This window comes from Solanum lycopersicum, chromosome 2, assembly GCF_036512215.1.
Source record: "Solanum lycopersicum chromosome 2, SLM_r2.1".
NCBI classification, from domain to species: Eukaryota; Viridiplantae; Streptophyta; class Magnoliopsida; order Solanales; family Solanaceae; genus Solanum; species Solanum lycopersicum.
Window position 1 is genome coordinate 49,768,395 of NC_090801.1, and position 20,631 is coordinate 49,789,025.

Below are 20,631 nucleotides of genomic sequence, written 5' to 3' on the forward strand. Positions count from 1 at the left end.
TTATTTAACTTTTATTTGATGCATTAAGATAATTAGATTTTACCTACTATACTTTAACAATAAAATTAGTCAGTTAACGGTATCGTGTGAATTTTTCAACGTTTCTTGTTAATACTCTCACTTTGGCTCACTTCTTCTCTGTTTTCTACTCTTCTATTTTGTTTCTTTTCGATAAAAATTACTTCCTTTGTTTAAAAAAAATGATCTCCTTTTTATTTTAGTCTGTTTAAAAAAGAATTATCTTTTTTTTTGTAACATTTTAATTTTAATTTTCCACGTGGCATGTTTAAGGCCACAAGATCAAAGAGCAATTTTGTACATTTGAACTAACTTTAATTTAGGGCCACAAGATTCAATTTTTTTTTATATAGTCTTAGACTACGTGGAAAGTCAAACCATGTCATTTTTTGTGAAACGGATAGAGTAATTGTTATGAATATCGATGATGAACAACTAATCAATTTTGTTACTGGTATGCCTGCATGTTCAATGCGATGAAATTGTTGGCTCATGGACACTAGTAAACCAGTTAACAACAAGAAAGGATTAGTGATCGGGGGTTCAAGAATAAAGTTGTAATTAATTTGATAGAGGTGCATCGATGTATCCAGATGTTAAAGAAAGAGAGGAGGGAAAAATTGATTGTTGTAATTAATTTAAATGGTAGAAATTTTTAGAGATTATGTTATCTTATATCGTGTCAATGTATATTAAAAGGAATATAACTACATTTATTTTTTAACACTCTCCCTCCAATTGGATCAAAGATATTGATCATGCCTAACTTGTTGCAAAGATACTAAACTCGAGTTTCATTTAAAGCTTTTGTGAGCAATGTTATCAATTGCTCTCCCGTCTTCACGTAACTAGTAGAAGTTATCCTGGTTCTTCTCATGAATAAATTTCATTCAACTTCAATATGTGTAATTTTTCCATAATACACTAAAGCAACTTGATTATCGCTTATCACACAAAGTTTAATCGGCATTGTATATATGATGCTTCAACTCAATTTCAATTAAAAGATGATGTATCTAGATAATCTCATACATAGACTACCAAATATTTTTGTACTCAGAATCCTGCATTGGATCAAAATATTATGACGCTTCTTATTCCTTCACAATACTATATTCCTTCTTATAAAGAAACAATAGACAATAATAGGTCTTTTATAAATTTTGAATCGAATCCAGTTAATATTTTATGAAAACACTTAACACGAGTATGAGCGTGGTTAGTGTACAATATGTCAAATTCATAAGCTCCTTTTTACTTTTTGTCTAAAAATATCATTAACCCAAATTTAATTTAATTGGACTCTTTTACAGTTAATTAGCCAATTCTTTTATTTGTTCTCAAAGACAATATTTTTATTTATACAAATGAAATGAAAAATAAATTATTTATGTTATCAAACCTTTCAGTTACAAAAACCAAAAAAAATAAAATAAAATTTAGCTAATTAATATATTCGTACACTTCACGATTTATCCTGTGATATTAACTAAAGAAAATATTATTACTTACTATACTAAAACAAGAAAAGAGATGTTTTTCGTCAACGGTCACAAACTAAAAATTATGTGTGAGTTTCTAAAAATGGATTCCAATCCTAAAAAACGCGGTTTGTCTCTCTATAGAAAGCACAGCAAAGGGCGAATTGGAGTGTTAATCCATTCATTTTTTTTTGGTAAAATATGGGGATGAATTTTGATGATGAACAACTCATGATCTCTCTTGTCAAATTTGTGAGTGGTAACTCTGTTCAATTTCAATTTGTTGACTTGTATGGCAACAATAAACCCTCTCAGATATTCGATACTACTACTGCTACTGATCATCATCATGTTTTTACTCAGTTAAAGAAGAAAAAAACAGGGAACGGTAAGAACTTCAACAGGGGAATTGTGGGTGGTGGCGGCTCATGGAAAGGAATTGACAATAGTAGACCAGTTTACGACAAGAAGAAAACAGTGATTGGGTTCAAGAAAACTTTCCGTTTTGAGGAAAAAAATCATGTGTGGATTATGAAAGAATATCGTCTTTGTGATAAAATACTCAAGGCCTTGAGATTACGTGGTCATACTCGGCTTGAAGAGGAATTTGTTGTATGTCGCATTACGAGGAGCGTCAATTCTTCGCAGGTTTCGGATCACAAAGTAGAGAATTTTGTTGATTCTCTACTGATTTCTTCATCGCAATGTCAAGATATTTTTGCTCAGAATCAATTTCAAGATTTGGGACAATTCGGTGCTGTTTCTGCTCAGAGTCAGTTTCAAGAAAATTTAGATTTTGGACAATTAAGTACTGCTAATGTAATTCCATCTCATGAGTCAAACAGTATTTTGAATGGGAACATTGCTCCAGTTAGTTTAGTGTTCAAAGAATCAAAACTGTGTGCTGCAATAGAAGAGGAATGCTCTGTTCATCAACAAACTCCCTCTGTAGAATGCTCTGATAATGACATTGCTAATTACCACAAACAACTTGATGCCTATGCTGCCTCTGTACTCGAATCAACGGTTCCTTACATTCCGCAGCAACAAGAAGATGAAATTGATTCTGGTCATACAAATAATGTAATTCCATGTGGCCTAGTTAGTTTAGTCTTAAAAGAATCAAATGTGGCTGCTGCAAAAGAAGAAGAAGGCTCTGTTTGTCCTGATTATGACATTGCTACTTACCACAAACAACTTGAAGAGGAATTTGTTGTATGTCGCATTACGAGGAAAGTCAATTCAGGGAATTTTCTTGGCAATTGTTCATCACAATGTCAAGAAACTGAGATTCGATGTGATCATGAGTTAAACAGTTTACTTGCAAAAGAATCAAATGCGACCCAATTGCCGCCTGCTGCAATGCAAGAAGAATGCTCTGTTCCTGTGGTTCATCAAGAAACTCCCTCTGTAAAAGAAGTAGAATGCTCTGTTCGTCCTGATTTGGAACAATTCAGTACTAGTAATGTAATTCCATGTGGCCCAGTTAGTTTAGTGTTTAAAGAATCAAAATTATATGCTGCAATAGAAGAGGAATGCTCTGTTCCTCAACAAACTCCCTCTGTTAGTGAATCTGACTATGACATTGCTACTTACCACAAAGAACTTGATGCGTATGCTGCCTCTGTACTCGAAACAATGGTTCCTTACATTCCAGAAGAACCACCGCAAGAAGAAGTTGATTCTATCCCACTTTTCAGCGAAGATTTTTATATTGGTCATACAAATCTGTGGAGTTACAGTAATCTGTGATAGCTCATCCTATGAAGAATTCTATATGTTTTTATCTGTCAATGCATTTCAGTTTTCTTTCTCAAATCAAATTGGATTTCTTAGATTAACTTTGGTAAGACAGATTTGAACCATGTATCACAATGAAGTTGTCATCACTAAACTTTAACTCTATTGTAGCCAGGTCCCTTACGCAGACCCTCTTTTTTTATTTTAATTGTAATGGTGATGCCGTATGCACACCTTCACTAATTCCATGCAATACGTGTTCCACAATGGAGACTTTGATGTTCCTTGTGTTGGTTCAACATTACTTGTTTGTTTAATGTGTTCTTCCTCGTGAATTTGATTCCACGATTATTAGTCATCACTCATCAGCAAATGACAACTATTCATGAGATTAAGGGAGTAGCAAATGTTGTAGATAATGAGCCGTGGCAGGTCATATAAGGAATCAACAGCCTTCACATGTACTATATATATATATAGAGTCTAATGCACATTAAAACCAGGGAATAGAGAAGAACATCTCATGATTTATTAGTCATTTGCATCTCTGTTACAATTGCTTTCACAAGTTCAAATCAGTCCGGTAATCTGCAACGTTACATCTGCACCTCTGTATAAACAAGCCCTGTTGTTGGGCAGCCGTCTCTGTTTTCAAGGTTATAGATTCATGATTTTAAAAAAATTTCTGTTAGTGTGAAACGATTAATCCGAGGGCCAATTGCACATAGTTGAAAACTCGGTGTATAATACCAAAGATTTGTCAACGAGTGGGTTCAAACATATGATGTGCGCCTAACGCTCAACACATCACAAGCCGAACTCTTACCACTTGATTAAAGCACAGCAGTTTCTGAAACAGTATGAATATAACAATAGCTTATAATTACAGTACATATAAAGGTAAAATGACTAACAAAATCCAAAAGTTATATGGTCTAAAAATGTCCTTTACATATGCAATTTCTGTTGTTGAAATAACAAATATAATCAAATGGAAAATGGACATAGTGAAACACTTACTAGTTACTACAATTCTTTACCTGATCTGTGGTTTTTTCACCTGTATTTTTGTAGCATCACTATTCCGGTCCTCTGATGGAAAAGGAGAAACTAGGCTTTCAATGTAGATTTCCGCAGTCTCTCGACAAGAAACAAAGTTAATAATTTTTAGACTGAACGAGTCATCCATTGGATTGTATATCTTGATACTTCATAAAAACCCAACCAAATCAATCGAAACGATGTCCCGACTGATTTCCTTGGTATTATATCCGAGACCAGAAGTAAGAGTAGTCCAATGAAGTCTCCGGTTCACAAACATTTAAAAAAACCCGACTTGGAGGACAACTATGATCAACACTTGTCCAAGAATTACTCCTTAGACTATATATTTTGAACTCAACTCGATTTGATCTCGTATGGTCAAAGATAATGACTACTATCTTATAATCATCATGAAACTCATCATATATATAAAACCATAACGATAATAATAGCGAACATTTATTAGTTCAGATTCAAAACTAGGCAATTTCCTGCACTTCCTAATAGATGGATTCCATATAACTAAGTCTTCTTTCTCACCAACACGACAAGTTAGACAAATCAATCCATTCACGAACTTATCGTTAGTGTTTTCCGTCTATAAACTGAGATGCGACTTGATAAATCTAGGGCTAGATATTATATCAAGCCAGAATTTTGAAACCGACCTGTATTGCAAGAGCAATTTCACCGGAAGCCTTAATAAGATTTTTCAGTTCAGCCTGAATAAGCCCGCTGATACATCATCATATTTAGCTAGTTAAACACTTGACATGATATTTAGAGTCGTCAAACAGGCTTAGCCCCCAGACCAACCCGTTATTGGGGCAATCAATATATTAGGGGAAAGGACCGAAATAATATACTTTCAGGGCAAAATGACCATTTGTCCCTTATAAGTTTTTAATGACAAAAGTCCCTCGAAAATATAAAACACGGATATAATAATAATAGGGAAAATATAAACACGGATACAATAATAATAGGGATTTGATACATTAAAAAAGATGGAGCAGATACATTATTAATTAAAGTTTGGATATAAAACGGGAATAAAAAATTGAATCCCTTAAATCACGCCAATCAATTTCCCTAACGTGATTCTCAATCTTCATCTTCTTTTCTTTTACAACAAATCAAATTAAAATTGAAAGATTCAAATCGTGTTCATCTTCTTTGATTCAACAAAGAGGACTTCGACTAAGAATCAATTTTGTTGTTTTGAGTTTAATCGGATAGTTAATAAATATATGGTTTGGGAAAGTGAAATTAAATATGAAAGATATAAGAGTGATGAGATATTAGTTGGTGAACGTTTCATTCATGTTCTGAGTTTTATTCAATGTCTTTTTGTTGGAAAGAAGCTAAATCTTACCAATAAACTTATTTTAAAACAAATATATATTAAAAATAAAAGAGTATTTATCACTCTACCACAACCCTCGTTCATTTTTATTAACTCTATATATTAAGGGTTACTACTCGTATGCAAAATTAAGGTGATAATATATGTAGTATTTAGAAAGGACCAACAAGAAAAGTTGGAAAAAAATATGTTATACATTAATTTATTATGTTTAAGCACTAATTAAAGTGCTATTCCTTCTGTCCCCGGATGGATATTTTATTAAAAACAATTGCTCATATTATTTGATCATTCACTAAATTATAATAGAATTGATTAACTTTTTTTAAAATTTTTTTATCTCTATAATTAGTATGACGATTGAAAATTTGAACAATTCTCAATACTATAGCTACTCCTATACTCTTTGTATTATTTTTCATTCTTATTTTATGTGCATTTATATGAATAAAAAATAGAATAGTCAAATTGATCAATCTAATTATTGTGTAAAATAGAAAATGCCCATCTAATAAAGGAGGGGATAATCGATACATTTATTAATCACGATTCGTACAAAAGGGACATGTATAGAATTAGACTAAAGTTACACTAATCGGTAGTGTTAATTACGCTCGCTTACTCAAAGACGAGGTAGTGTCTTGAAAATTCATTAGCAGTTGTTTGATACACACGATGAAATAAGTAAAATATTCTACTTTTTATATGAAATAGTAATCCAACTAAAGGGACATATCGTAACACAATGATGTTATTATCCTTAATCCACCTGGTCAACAAACTCAAAATATTATACAAAGCATATGTTGGCTTTATTTCACTTACTAGTATGGAACGTGCGCTGCACACTTATTCTTTACTGTTATATAAATTCATATAGGCCTAATCTAACGTTGATAATTATTAATTATATTATTCTTTTGTATATATCACTTTATGCAAAATTAACAGTGTCAATTAATTCTTTTCATTTAATTTTGATAATTTATTTGCAAAATAAAAAATGTTAAAAAATATAAACTAATTAAGATACTATAGCATATAGTATGTATCATAGTGGTGAACTCTTGCTCTAAATTTTAGAAATGGACGCAAACATATATAACAAACTTATTAAAGACATGATAATGAGTAAATACATATTAATCATTGTTAATGAGGGTAAAAATGATTAATAAATTGATTTTACATAAATTTATATTATAAGATGATGAAATATAAAGTGAAGTATACTTATATTTTTTGTTCAGTTTATACCAGAGATTATCATAAAAAATCTATCAAATAATTGTAACCCAAAAAACTTATACTAAAATATAAAACCAATAAATAAAGTGAAAATACATGCACACACAAAAAGAAGGATCTTTTGAGTAAGATAACTAAGGAATATTAGTAAAATAATACACAAATAATGATTGAATCGACTCATATAAATTAAAAAATTATTAAGAATATTTATACGTCAATATTGGTGGTGGCGACTCATGGAAAGGAATCGACAATGGTAAACGAGTTTACAACAAGAAAGGATTAAAGATTGGGTTCAAGAAAACCTTCCATTTTGATGAAGAAAACCTTCCATTTTGATGAAGAAAACCATGTCTGGATTATGAAAGAATATCGTCCTAGTGATAATAGACTACGTGGTCAAATTCGACATGAGGAGGAATTTGCATTACCAGGAGCGTGAATTCTTCTAAGGTTATCATCCCGTCGGATAATAATAATATAGAGAATTTTATTGATTCTGTGCTAATTTCTTCATCACAATGTCAAGAATCCTTTGCTCAATATCAGTTTCAAGATTCGGAACAATAAAGTAGTACTAATGGAATTCCATATGATGGGTCGAACATTGGCCCAGTTACTTTAGTCTTCAAAGAATCAAATGTATCTGCTGCAAAAGAAGAGGAATGCTCTGTTTCTGTGGTTCATCAACAAGCTCCCTCTGTAAAAGAAGTAGAATGCCCTGATTATGACATTGCTACTTACCACAAACAACTTGATAACTATGCTGCGTCTGAACGAAAATTAATGGCTCCTTGCATCCCGCAACAGCAAGAAGAGATTCTATCCCACTTTTCTGCGAAGATGTTTATATTGATTTTACAGATGTATTGACTTAAGAGCTGGCCCTTTTTGTATTCATTGAATGAAAAAAATTCTGATTGACCGTTTGTTTAATCTCTTCATTGATTTTATCGACAAATTTTGATTTCAAATTCTCATTTTGTTGCATTGTTTCAAAAATAATATTATAACTAAAAATATTGTCAACCACAATTTTATTTTGATTCCATCTTTTACAACTTGTTATCATTTGTTTCTCTCTTTTTCTCTTGAGAATTTTTATCATTGTAACCAATCATTTTAACTGGTAATACGATCTAAGTTACTTAAGACTCACATGATAACTCTATTAGGTTTCTTGAAAGCTTATTCTTTTGCTCAAGAGAGAGAAAGCTGCTAGTGCCAAAATTCTGAGATGTGTGTGTGTGTTAGTTTCTCGATTATATGCTCTGAGCTAAACAACCTAGTGTGATTTCATTGGCTGAGAGTTGTGTCCTTTTTTCCCGTGCTCACCAACCATAACAGAGTTGACAGCTTTTACAGCTGTTCCGTATGCGATACTCACGGGACCAGGTCCCATTGTTTGTTAAGATGATCAAGACTTCAGAGTTACACAATGTCAAGAAACAGTGAAATTCAGTGCTGCTAATGTAATTCCATCGGATAAGTTGAATGGGAGCATTAGTTTACTTGCAAAAGAAGAAGAATGCTCTGTTCCTGTGGTTCTGTTAGTTTCGTTGCAAAAGAATCAAAACTGAAGATGAGGATCAAATCCCACTTCTCTGGGAAGATTTTTATATTGGTCATACAAATCTGTAGAGTTAGAGTAAGCTGCTTGTCTCCAACACCCACAATGACGACATCAGTTTGCTAATAAGAGACGCAGCTTTCCTCACCACAACACACTGCTTTACGTGTGTTAGCACCTTCAATGGTGACTCTGCTGCACAAGTACTTAGCTGCTTATCTCCTTTAATGGAGGTTTACGTGCAGAGAAGGAAGTATTGTGCAGAGAAGAAGAAGAAGACTAACAGAATGTTGTTAAATGTAATCTTCACTACTGAGTTTACTTTCAGATCTTTACACATATATATACAACACTTGTGTACATGATTCTAACTAATCCTACAATCAGTTATAACTAACTTATATTCCTAACTAACTTTCTGCAGTAACTAATTACTCAACTAACAACTAATTATACAACTAATTGTTAACTAACTACTATCTTCAATACTCCCCCTCAAGCTGTATGGTGCAAACAAATTGTATACACCTAGCTTGGATAACAGAAAATCATGTTGAGTCCTCCCTAAACTCTTTGTTAATATGTCAGCTAGTTGCATTCTTGAAGGCACATGGTATGTCTGAATGAGTCCTTCTTGTATTTTTTCTCGAACAAAATGACAATCAATCTCTATATGCTTAGTTCTTTCGTGATAGATAGGATTAGCAGCAATTTGGAGTGCTGTTTTGCTATCACAAAACAACCTAACTGGTAGTTCTAACTCTACCTTCAGCTCTTTGTATAGGCCTATTAACCACACAACTTCTGATACAGCATTAGCCATGCTTCTATATTCTGCTTCAGCAGAGCTTCTTGATACAACATTCTGTTTCTTCGACTTCCATGAGATTAATGAATCTCCAATTTTCACCACAAAACCACTAACTGATCTTCTTGTCATAGGACATGTAGCCCAATCAGCATCACAGTAAACTGAAAGTTGTTTGCAGACCTTTGATGTTAGCATAATTCCCAGACCTGGTGCATTTTTTAAGTATCTTATTACTCTTAATGCACCCTCCATATGTGACTTCTTAGGTTTATGCATGAATTGGCTGAGGTTCTGCACTGCATAACTAATATCCGGCCTTGTCATAGTGAGATACAATAGCTTACCAACCAGTTTCTGATAGCCTGCTGGATCACTAAGAGCTACATCTTCATGTGCATCCTGAGCTTCACAACTCATGTCAAAATCTTGACTAGTGAACCTTTGATTAACTTCCAAAGGTGTGCTAGCTGGTGTGGTGCCTGCAAGGCCAAAATCTGAGATAAGATCCAAGGCAAATTTCCTTTGACTCACCATAATACCATCTTTGTTCCTTGCTATTTCAAGACCAAGGAAGTATCTCATCTCCCCCAAGTCCTTGATCTTGAAATGAGTCTTCAACATATGTTTAGTGGCTTGAATCAATTGAGAAGAAAAACCAGTAATCAACAGATCATCCACATAAACTAAGATAAGAACTAAATCAGAACCATAACACTTGGTAAACAAGGAATAATCATGGTGACTTTGAGTGAAGCCAGATCCAATAAGTGATTCACTAAGCTTCAAATTCTACTGTCGAGAAGCCTATTTCAAACCATATAGTGATTTGTTTAGTTTACAAACTGCAGACTCCCCCTGTTGTAGTAGACCAGGTGGAGGAATCATGTACACTTCCTCAACTAAGTCACCCTGCAAGAAAGCATTAAAGACATCCATTTGATGTAGAGACCAGCCATGCATAGCAGCCAAAGAAAGGACAACCCTTACTGTTACCATTTTGACAACAGGAGAAAATGTCTCTTGATAATCCAAACCTTCTTGCTGTGTGTACCCCTTAGCTACAAGTCGAGCTTTATATCTCTCTACCTCACCTTGAGCATTAAACTTGACCTTGTATACCCATTTACATCCAATAGCCTTCTTTCCAAGAGGCAATATAACTAAATTCCAAGTATGATTATCATGTAATGCCTTTAATTCTTGTGCCATTGCTTGAAGCCAATGTGAATTCTGTACAGCTTCATCATAAGAAGCAGGCTCTTTTATAGCAAAAAAATTGCATAGTGATTGAAAATAAGGTGAAGAAATAGAGGCATAGGGCATGTATGAGGACAAAGGATGAGCAGTAGAACAAGTAGAGGAATGTACAGGATTGTGTGTAGCAGTATGGACAAAACCATGAAGCCATCCAGGAGGTTTAGAAGGTCTGTTGGACCTTTTAAGATCAGTATTGGTAGAGGTGTTAATTGGTTGTGAGATGGGAGTAGATGATGAAAAAGCTGGATCAAATGTTGTAGAGGCTGAATCTGGAGAAATAACAGATGGTTCATGCAAAGGGATAGGAGGAGGATCATCATAAACAAACATATCAGATTTCTCAGAAGAAGAAAAGTCACAAAACTCATTTTGAATGTGTTGAAATGGATATTGATCTTCTCTAAATATAACATCTCTACTTATGAGAAAGTTTTGGTAGACAAGTTATATAATTTGTATTCCTTTTGTGTGGTAGAATAGCCCATGAACACATATTTGATAGCTCTTGTATCAAATTTATCACCATTAGTGTGGTGATTAACAGCAAAACATAAGCATCTCATAACTCTAAGATGATGTAAAGAAGGTTCTCTGCCAAAAAACACAACAAAAGGAGACCTTCCTGATAATGCAGTAGATGGTATTCTGTTGATCAAATAAGCAGCATTTTGAACACATAGACCCCAAAATTTGATAGGCAAACTAGCTTGGAATCTAATGGCCCTAGCAACCTCCAGAATCTGCCTGTGTCTCCTCTCCACTACCCCATTCTGTTGGGGTGTATATACACAAGAACTTTGATGAACAATGCCTGCTGTTCTAAACAATTCACTACAATGTGAATTAAAGAATTCTATACCATTATCACTTCGAAATATCTTGATATAACCACCAAACTGCCTTTGAATTAGCTGAAGAAAGTCTTTCAATACAATGAATACATCACTTTTCATTTTAAGGAGAAAAATCCACACCATTCTACTACAATCATCTACCAAAGTAAGAAAATACCTATTTCCATCATAAGTAGGAAACTTATATGGACCCCAAACATCAGCATGAATCAAATCAAACACATTATTTGATCTAGTGGAACTTTGAGGAAAAGGCAACCTAGTTTGCTTAGCTAAAGGGCATACTGAACAAGGTGTCAACTGTGAAGAATTAGAGATATGTGGTATTTGCATCTGTTGAAGAATCTTGTGAGGAACATGTCCTAGTCGTCTATGCCACAAGTCAACAATATCCATTTTGCTCAAGGCAGCTGAAGGAGAAACAGAAGAAGCTATAGTAGGAGAAACACTGTGTGACCAGTAGTATAAACCATTTTCCATGCTACCAGTCCCCTTCACCTTCTCAGTGTGAAGGTCCTGCAATATGCAATGGTCAGGATAAAATACCATACAACAATGCAATTCTCTAGTCAGTTCAGACACTAACAATAAGTTGTATTTGAAATCTGGAATGTACAGAACATGAGATATATCTCCCTGTGTCAGTCTAGACTTCTCACTAAAAACAATAGGTATTTTTTGTCCATTAGGCAAATGAACCTTATTGAACTTAGTTGTAGGCAGAAGTTGAGTCTCATGAAGCAAATCTGGAGTAGAAGACATATGATTTGTTGCACCTGTGTCAACTATCCATCTATGACTAGATGAATTATGCATTACTGAGCAGTTAACAATACCTGCAGTATTAGTTGTAGGAGAATTTGAGTTAGGGTGATTTAGTTGATTGCCTGTGAAAGCCATGTTAATACCAGTTCCTCCATGATTATAAGGTCCAGTAGATCCATATCCATGTGCACACCTATCAGCAGTAACATTGGATCCTGAACAATTATGAGATCCATGTAGTCCAACATAGCCATGAGCATGTGTTCCAACTTCTGTTTGGCTATTTCCTCCAATAGACTTGTGAACCTCTCCTGCAGAATTATGATTGTGAGAAAATGATAAATTTCCATAAGAAGGCCCTGCATTACGACTATCATACTCTGATTTAAACACAGGTGGTACATTGTGTTGCATATTAGATCCATCTTTCTTCTTCCCTTTATACCAAGGTGGATAACCTATAAGCTGAAAACAATCATTTTTTACATGGCCTTTTGTGTGACAATGATCACAAAAAGCATTTTGAGACTTGTATCGAATCTTTGATGTATGCTTAGCAGTCCAAAGAGCTGTAATATCATTTCCTTCAGCTATAGCTTTCATTCCCATAGAACTATGATTTACATCAGATCTCTAACTCTCTTCTTTAACAATCATGGCATATGCCTGATTAAGAGTTGGTTCAGAAGTTTTTATGAGTATTTGCCTCCTAGCCTGCGAGTGTGATTCATTTAATCCTGCAAGAAATTGAATTAGTCGTTGTTGATGCAAATGCTCAACATAATCCTTTGACTTCGAACATCCACAGCTTGGAAATATCACCATTGCATCATACTCTGCCCATAGTTCTTTTAACTTTGTAAAGTAAACTGAAACAATATCGATCCCCTGTGCAATTGTAGCAATCTCTCGATGTAGCTGATAAATCCTTACACGATTAACCTTATCAAACCGTTCCTTCAGATCTCCCCAAACTAGTGATGCATCAGACGCATACACAATGCCACTCAAGAGATTAGAAGACACAGTATTCATAAGCCATGAGAGAACAATCGCATTGCAGGTATCCCATTGATCATGATACTTAGTTTCAAAACTTGCCTTCGTACAAGTTCCCATCACAAAACCTAGCTTCCTCGTTGCTTGTAAAGCAATTCACATAGACCTTCTCCACAAGCCATAATTTTCTGATCCTGTTAGCTTAACAGGACAAATGACAGACCCTGGAGTATCCGATGGATGCAAATAAAGAGGATGTGTGTAAGGAATGACAAGATCAACCACCATTGTTGTTGATTTACTACCTCGCTCTGATACCATGTTAGCACCTTCAATGGTGACTCTGCTGCACAAGTACTTAGCTGCTTATCTCCTTTAATGGAGATTACGTGCAGAGAAGGAAGTATTGTGCAGAGAAGAAGAAGAAGACTAACAGAATGTTGTTAAATGTAATCTTCACTACTGAGTTTACTTTCAGATCTTTACACATATATATACAACACTTTGTACATGATTCTAACTAATCCTACAATCAGTTATAACTAACTTATATTCCTAACTAACTTTCTGCAGTAACTAATTACTCAACTAACAACTAATTATACAACTAATTGTTAAATAACTACTATCTTCAATAACGTGTATAAAGGAAGAGAAAAGCAAAGACAACACAGTGAGTTCCATGTAATAAAAACACAGCTTTCCTGATGGCACCACATGAAACATTCACACAAGAAAGAGTTGGAACTGGAGTTAGGTTAGCTGATATGCAGAAGCCTAAATATGGACATCTAGATTCTACAAAGTAATTACATCTAACTATTGCGAGTAGCACTTACTTTATATCACTTATAATCAATATAGACAACTCAGCCATAGAACTCCAAGGGGTCGAGGCCCATAATGCACACAAAAAATCTCATAAGTCCAAGCAGGCTTGCGTGACTATTCAAAATACCATCCAGATCCTTCAATAACTTCTCCTGTCCCTTGGAAACAATCGTCAACCCATAATTCAACGAATCACCGACTGATTCTTTATCCGATTCATCGTCTTTGGGAGCTTGAAATGAGAAAAAGTAATGTGAATCATCAAACTTTACAGCAGCAAGATCCTTAGTCAACGGCCACTGGATTTCATTTCCAACACAAACAAGTAGAGCGACGATATTGTTCCGTTGTCGGAGACGATCTAGATGAATATTGTTCTTCGGGAAATACAGGTGTCATTGGTAGTTGGCCAAATTAACTGTCTTGGGAATTTCCTACTATATGCTATGTGTATTTCTTGTTCTATACCACAAGTAGGGTCTGGGCGGAGTGATGTGCACACAAATCTTATCCCTACCTTGATAAAACAGTCTAAGTGATATATAAAAGAGACTTAGTCAATATGACCTTGTAATGACTCATCCCAATCATTAAAATACTTAAGTCTGTCACCTATTAATGTGGATGTGGGGCTACAAAAATTCTCCTCTACTTCAATCTGACTGCATTCCCATGTGAAGAGAAGCACTTCCCTTCATAGACCATTTAAGAATTCAACAGGTAGTCTCACTATACTAGACCTTACTTTGCAAAACAGTCAAGATCTCAAAAGATAGCTTTAGCTAAACAACAACAGCAAAACAAAGATATTTAGCTAATAATCAAGCCAGCCAAGCAAAAAAAGCAAAAGTCCACCAAATCCTAGAAAGGTCATACCGTTTGATCCTCTTCAACGTCTCAGGACTGACCTCACTCTTCGACCCTGTCTTAAACCTATTCTTCAGAACCTCATTCCCCCTCTTCAATCTATCTGCAGTAACATCTCCACACCACAAAATCCCCTTTATTAAGTGTCCTGAACCTGAAGCAACTAACTTTGCCACCTTGGCATTGTACTCCTCCATATTCGGTGCCAATGCAGTCCATGTTGGATTTAGCAAAGTGTGAATGGGAAAAGAAAAGTTGTTACTTTTTCTGAAAAATCGATACTTTTCGAAAAGTCGTTATTTTTCTAATAGACACATTTTCCGAAAAGTTATTATTTTTTCCAAAAGACACATCTTTTTGGATAAAACGGGTCTGAACAGATTTCTCTGAACAAACACGTTTCTTGTTGAAAATGGCTATAAAAGGAAGTTATTTCATTTTTTCAAACACTGAATTTTTCCTTCTCTGCACACATACTTTTCTCTCAAAATTGAAGCGTCGATCGGCTGAGTCTTTGTGACTTGTTATTGTTCTTAAGTTCGTTGAAATTAAAGAAGTTCGAGGCAGGATTAATCCATTTTATATTGAGAAAAATTTATCCATAACCTCGGATACAGTGAAAGGATTAAATTTATTAAAGAGACAGTAATTTTTATGGACTCGAATTATTTTGTATTCTGTCTACTTTATCTTATTTTTGTTTCTTATAAATACAGGTTAATAACATTCCAATACACACACATCGCTCTTCCAACACCTCCTTCTTCTTCTCCGACTTTAAATCCGCCGAGTGACAACTCCTTCACTACCGGTCCACCCAATCCCACCGCGGCCTTTTCCTCCACTCTCTGCAGCCATTGAAGTGAAGTTGAAGTTGGTGGTTGCCAATATTAGAATTTATCTTGTTTCAACTGTATTTAAAATTAAGTGTAGTTGGACTTATTTCTTTTGTAATTCAATAATTCAAAGTAAGTGTATTTATTTCTTTTGTCATTCAATTATTCAAAATAGGTGCACCTACTGTAAAATGTCAGAAATGTACAAAATAATTGTACTAGTTCTCTGTACGTACTTGGCAAATTTATTTTCAAATACATTTTCAAAAAGCGATGGAGACAACCAATATCAAGGAGAATTCTTCTTACCTTTTTATTACAGAAGATCTTGAAATAAAAATATATTTTAAAGTTTGTGTCGTCATTTTCTCTTGTAAATTCAAAATGCTAATTATATTTATATCCTAAACATGGAAAATATTAATAATACATGAATATAATAATCAATTAGAAAATTAGATTATGAAACTCAAAAAATGAAAATATCAATGAATAAAGTTGCGCAGATGCAGTCACGATAATCATGTGAATACACAAATATTACAATTACCCGACATTGAATGCATTAAAAACAAATTTATATTTATAACTCGGGGTGTCAAACAATAGACGGATTAGATTGAAATTAGAAATACTAAAATGGTTGAAATAAAAATTGGATTGGATGCTGACCAATTCAAGTTTATTTTGGGCTCAAATGGGTTGGGTCTTTACTCGCCCAGTATGATCTGCTTAATCTCAATAATTTTATTATATTTTTTTTAAGTTTTATAACCATAATTTAAATTTCAACTCAAGAAAATTTTAAAAAAGAAATTAAAAATAGATAGATAAATCCCAAAAGATATGAAATAGATAGTAATTAATACCTTCAATATCGAAACATACATTACCTCATTACAAAAGAAAAACTCTTAAAACGAGTTAAAATTGAAGACTAAATTGGACTCAATTGAAAATTAATTAAGAGTTGAATAAGTTGAAATTGAACCAATTTATTTTATCTTGAGCCAAATCTTAAAATTCTTAATGAATTGAGCGAATTACCTATAATTAAACTTATTTTTGACACCCCTACGTACTACATATGTTTAAGACAGATACACATAAAATAGTGGAGGAAAATGGAGAAGAACATATGTTAAAACTGAAAGTGATGAACCAAGCACTAATTCTAGAGCACCCAATTTTTCTAAAATAATTTTACAAATTTGTGCTTCAGTTTCTAAGTTGAGAGGATATTTTTTCAAAGAAGGAGATATACTATTCTTATTATTTTTTCTTTTGTGGGTTGGGCACAAATAATTTTATATTGGACTCACTTTAGTCCAACCCAACATAACTTATTTTAATGTGATCTTTAGTTCAATACTAACCTAATTCTAATCCATATTTAAGATTTACTTTAATTTGAATTTATTACTTGATATTTATGTTGATTTTTGTATGAGTCAAAGTTATCGTCTTGAGTCTCAAATTAAAGGTCTCAAATCAAGGTCGTTTATTGAGTTAGAATTGAGTCTCGGATCACGAGTTCCGAGTCAAGGTAGGGACTGGGTCCATGTTCAGGACTAAGGCTCAGCTTCTGGGTCAAGATCACTCCTAGATCTGGATCAGAGCTCGAACCTCGAGTCAGGTCCTAAGTTAGGTTCAAAGACTGGGTCTTGAGTCTTGGTTTTATGGTAAAATTCAAGGCTCGAGTTTTGAGTTATGTCGGAGATCATTTCTGTTCTTTAATAAATTCTTTTTGCCAAAACTAACTCCTGAAATCATTTTTTATGGTTAAGCAGTAAAGTAAGGTGATAATAGATACATTCATTAGTCATAAATGAATACAAAAGGTTAATGTATAGAATTAGACTTAGACTTGGACTTAAAACTTAAATTAAGGTTAATCCGAAATGTTAATTAGGCTAGCTTACTCAAAGACAAGACAGTGTTATGAAAATTCTTAAGCACTTGTTTGGTATACGGGAGAGGATAAGTAAATATATCTCATCTTCTATATGAGATACTATTTATAATTTATTTAATACAAATTACACCAATATATTAATATTTTGGGTGTATACAAGCAAACACTTAAATTGTATAAAATTGAACAAGTAGACACACGATGTCTTATATAGCAATTCACATCCTATATGACGCCCTATGTGACAATTCACATCCTACATGACGTCCTACGTGTAATATGTCATGTAGGATATGTATTTATTTGTTCAATTTTATACAAATTTGAGTGTCTACTTGTGCACACTTAAAAATTTAAGGACATAGATGTCAAGTGAAACCATATTAAATAACACATTTATGTATTATGCCAAAACAATGAACATACGCTCTCTTCTCATTACTCATGTAGATTTGAGGGCAATAACTCTCATGGTTGTTTTAGCCATGTCCCAGCATCCTGATGGGGATAAAACACCACCACAACATCTCCAAAATAATATTCATCAACACATAAACCAACATATGTCTTACAACTTCAAACCAATTCATCTACCATTAATGAAATTCATTCATGGAGAGTTAGGCATTGAATTCACAATAGATGAAGTTAATGAATTCACCATTTAGGAAGGACTACATCAAGCAATTATTCTCAAATTTTCTTATGAAAAAACTAGATTTAATGAGTTGCGCAAGGTTATTTCGAAGCTAATCAATCAAAGGTCACTACATTAATAATAATTTCTAGCGGCAATTAAATTACTGATAATAGCTTAATTGTCACGAAATGTGTACTTTTAGCAACAATTAACATTTTTTTAATATGTCCCTTATCAAATATTTAGCGACATTGAATCCAATAATAATAAATTAATGCTGATAAAGATTTCAACACTCTTTATTAATGTATATATTATTGTCACTTAAAGATATTTTTGTTGTAGTGGTTCATTGTAACATGGGCCAACTTGAGTTGTCATCTCTTGATCATGTTTGATTTATATGAAGACTTTGTTCAAGTTTCATCGAGATATTCTGGTTATATCATTTTGTCGATAAAATACTAGATGTGTAAAGCTAAGGCAATGTAATCTTAACATCAAAGTTATTATTCTTATCCCAAGTACTCACGTCCTAAGGATCTGTTTAGTCATAGATTTTTTAATTAATATTTGGAGAAAAATAGTTTTTGTCCATATAAGTTGTTATTATTTGACAAATATTTTTTGTAAATATCCCAAATTTTCAAATACTAATTTTTTCTAGTATTTGGCTCAAATATCATTACTTTGGTTCTTTTAAAAATTGAAATTTTACACCAAACTTTTATCTTTTACTAAAACACCATCTATATATAGTAGTTTGTATTTTATTACATAATTTTTTTACGTGAACACCAAACTAGTGATGAAATATTCAATGAATATGATAGTGATGATATTGTTATCGATGAAAATGATGAACAATCGGCTCAAGATAACAAAGTTATATGCTTTGTCCATTTCACGATGTATGAAATGATGTTTGTTGCACTCATTCCTAAATACCACATTGCTCTAGTATCATGGACACTAGTTATTTGTTGTAACGAAGATCAAATTAACTTGTAATACAAACTTATAATTAGTTTTGATAGTTTTTGAAACTTATGTGTATAAATCATATTTTTTGATTTCGCCCAAATTTTCAATCAAATAAAATTTTACCAAGAATATTTAAAAATCTATAATTAAATGTTAGCTAAATCTTTTCTTCCGCTTTTTGTCCATAATTTCAAACTTCTGTCTAGAAGCATATGTTGGCTTTGTTTCACGTATAATCTCACTCGAATTTTATTTATTATAATAGTCAAATTATAACATTATTATTTGAAGCATTAAAATAATTAAATTTTACTTACTATATTTTATAGCAATAAAAGATAAAATTAGTTAAAGGTAAATATATATATTAGGTACGTCTGATTTGGTAAAACATATATATATATATATATAAAAACACTCTATATATAGAGATAGAAAGGTGGAGTGAGTGTTCACTTTCTTTGTGCAAAAAAATCGTCACTCGCGCTCTCTTCTCCTCTTCTTCTTGTTTGTTTTCTGCTCCTCTGTTTCGATAAAAAAAAATGGTGTCGAATATCGAAGATGAACAACTCATTGGGTATCTTATAAATTTTGTTACTGGTATGCCTGTTGGATGCGATGAAATTCGTACTGTAGAACTGTATAGCAACAAGAAGCCATCTCAGTTATTCGATACGACTACTACTGATCATCATTATGTCTTTACTGAGTTAAAGAAAAAAGGTAAGTACTTCAACAGGGGAATTGGTGGCAGAGGCGGCTCATGGAGAGCATACGGCGCAAGTGAAGACGTTGTCGACAAGAATAGATCAGTGATTGGTTTCAAGAGAAGATTCCGCTTTGATGAAGAAAATCATATCTGGATTATGAAAGAATATTGCCTTTTTGATAGTAAACTGAAGGACTTGAGACTACGTGGTCAAATTCGACATGAGGGATTTGTTGTATGTAGCATTATGAGGAAGGACACTTGTTCATCACAATGTCAAGAAAATCAAGATTTGGGTCTAATTCAATCTGATGACTTAAAAGAATCAACTATGACTGCTGTAAAACAAGATGAGTGTTTTGTTCCACAAGAAGTTGTTGATGAAGAAACTCTTCGCAATGCGTATACTCGCCCTCTACTTGATTCAATGTTTAGGAACACTCCGAAACCATAAGATGAGTGCTCTGTTCCTGTGGTTCATCAACAAACTCCCTCAGTTAGTTTACTCCCAAAAGAATCAAATGTGACTGCTGCAAACAAAGAGGAATGCTCTGTTTCTGAGGGGCATCAAGAAACTCCTCCCTCTGTTACTTACTTCGAGTTTTTCTGATTATGCCCTTTTCTCTCACATTTCTTGTCTCTTCACTGCTATCGATCTGTAGGAGAGTTTAGTTGCACCTACTACGTTAGTAC

At 33.5% G+C, this 20,631-nt stretch overlaps 2 protein-coding genes across 2 annotated transcripts; one reads left to right on the forward strand and one right to left on the reverse strand.

Annotated features, from left to right (window-relative positions):
- Positions 1-12,790: 12,790 nt before the first annotated feature.
- On the reverse strand, positions 12,791-13,276 carry LOC109119478 (uncharacterized). Its single transcript, XM_019212027.2, has one exon. It carries the CDS (start codon positions 13,274-13,276, stop codon positions 12,791-12,793), a length of 486 nt encoding a protein of 161 aa, XP_019067572.2.
- Positions 13,277-19,771: 6,495 nt separating this feature from the next.
- On the forward strand, positions 19,772-20,392 carry LOC101254272 (uncharacterized). The gene has a single exon (XM_004233937.2). It carries the CDS (start codon positions 19,772-19,774, stop codon positions 20,390-20,392), a length of 621 nt encoding a protein of 206 aa, XP_004233985.2.
- Positions 20,393-20,631: the final 239 nt, after the last annotated feature.

What these genes read in the sequence shown, in the direction of transcription:
- LOC109119478 (XM_019212027.2), bottom strand. Translation starts at nt 13,276, where the DNA reads ATGGGAACTTGTACGAAGGCAAGTTTTGAAACTAAGTATCATGATCAA.
- LOC101254272 (XM_004233937.2), top strand. Translation starts at nt 19,772, where the DNA reads ATGGTGTCGAATATCGAAGATGAACAACTCATTGGGTATCTTATAAAT.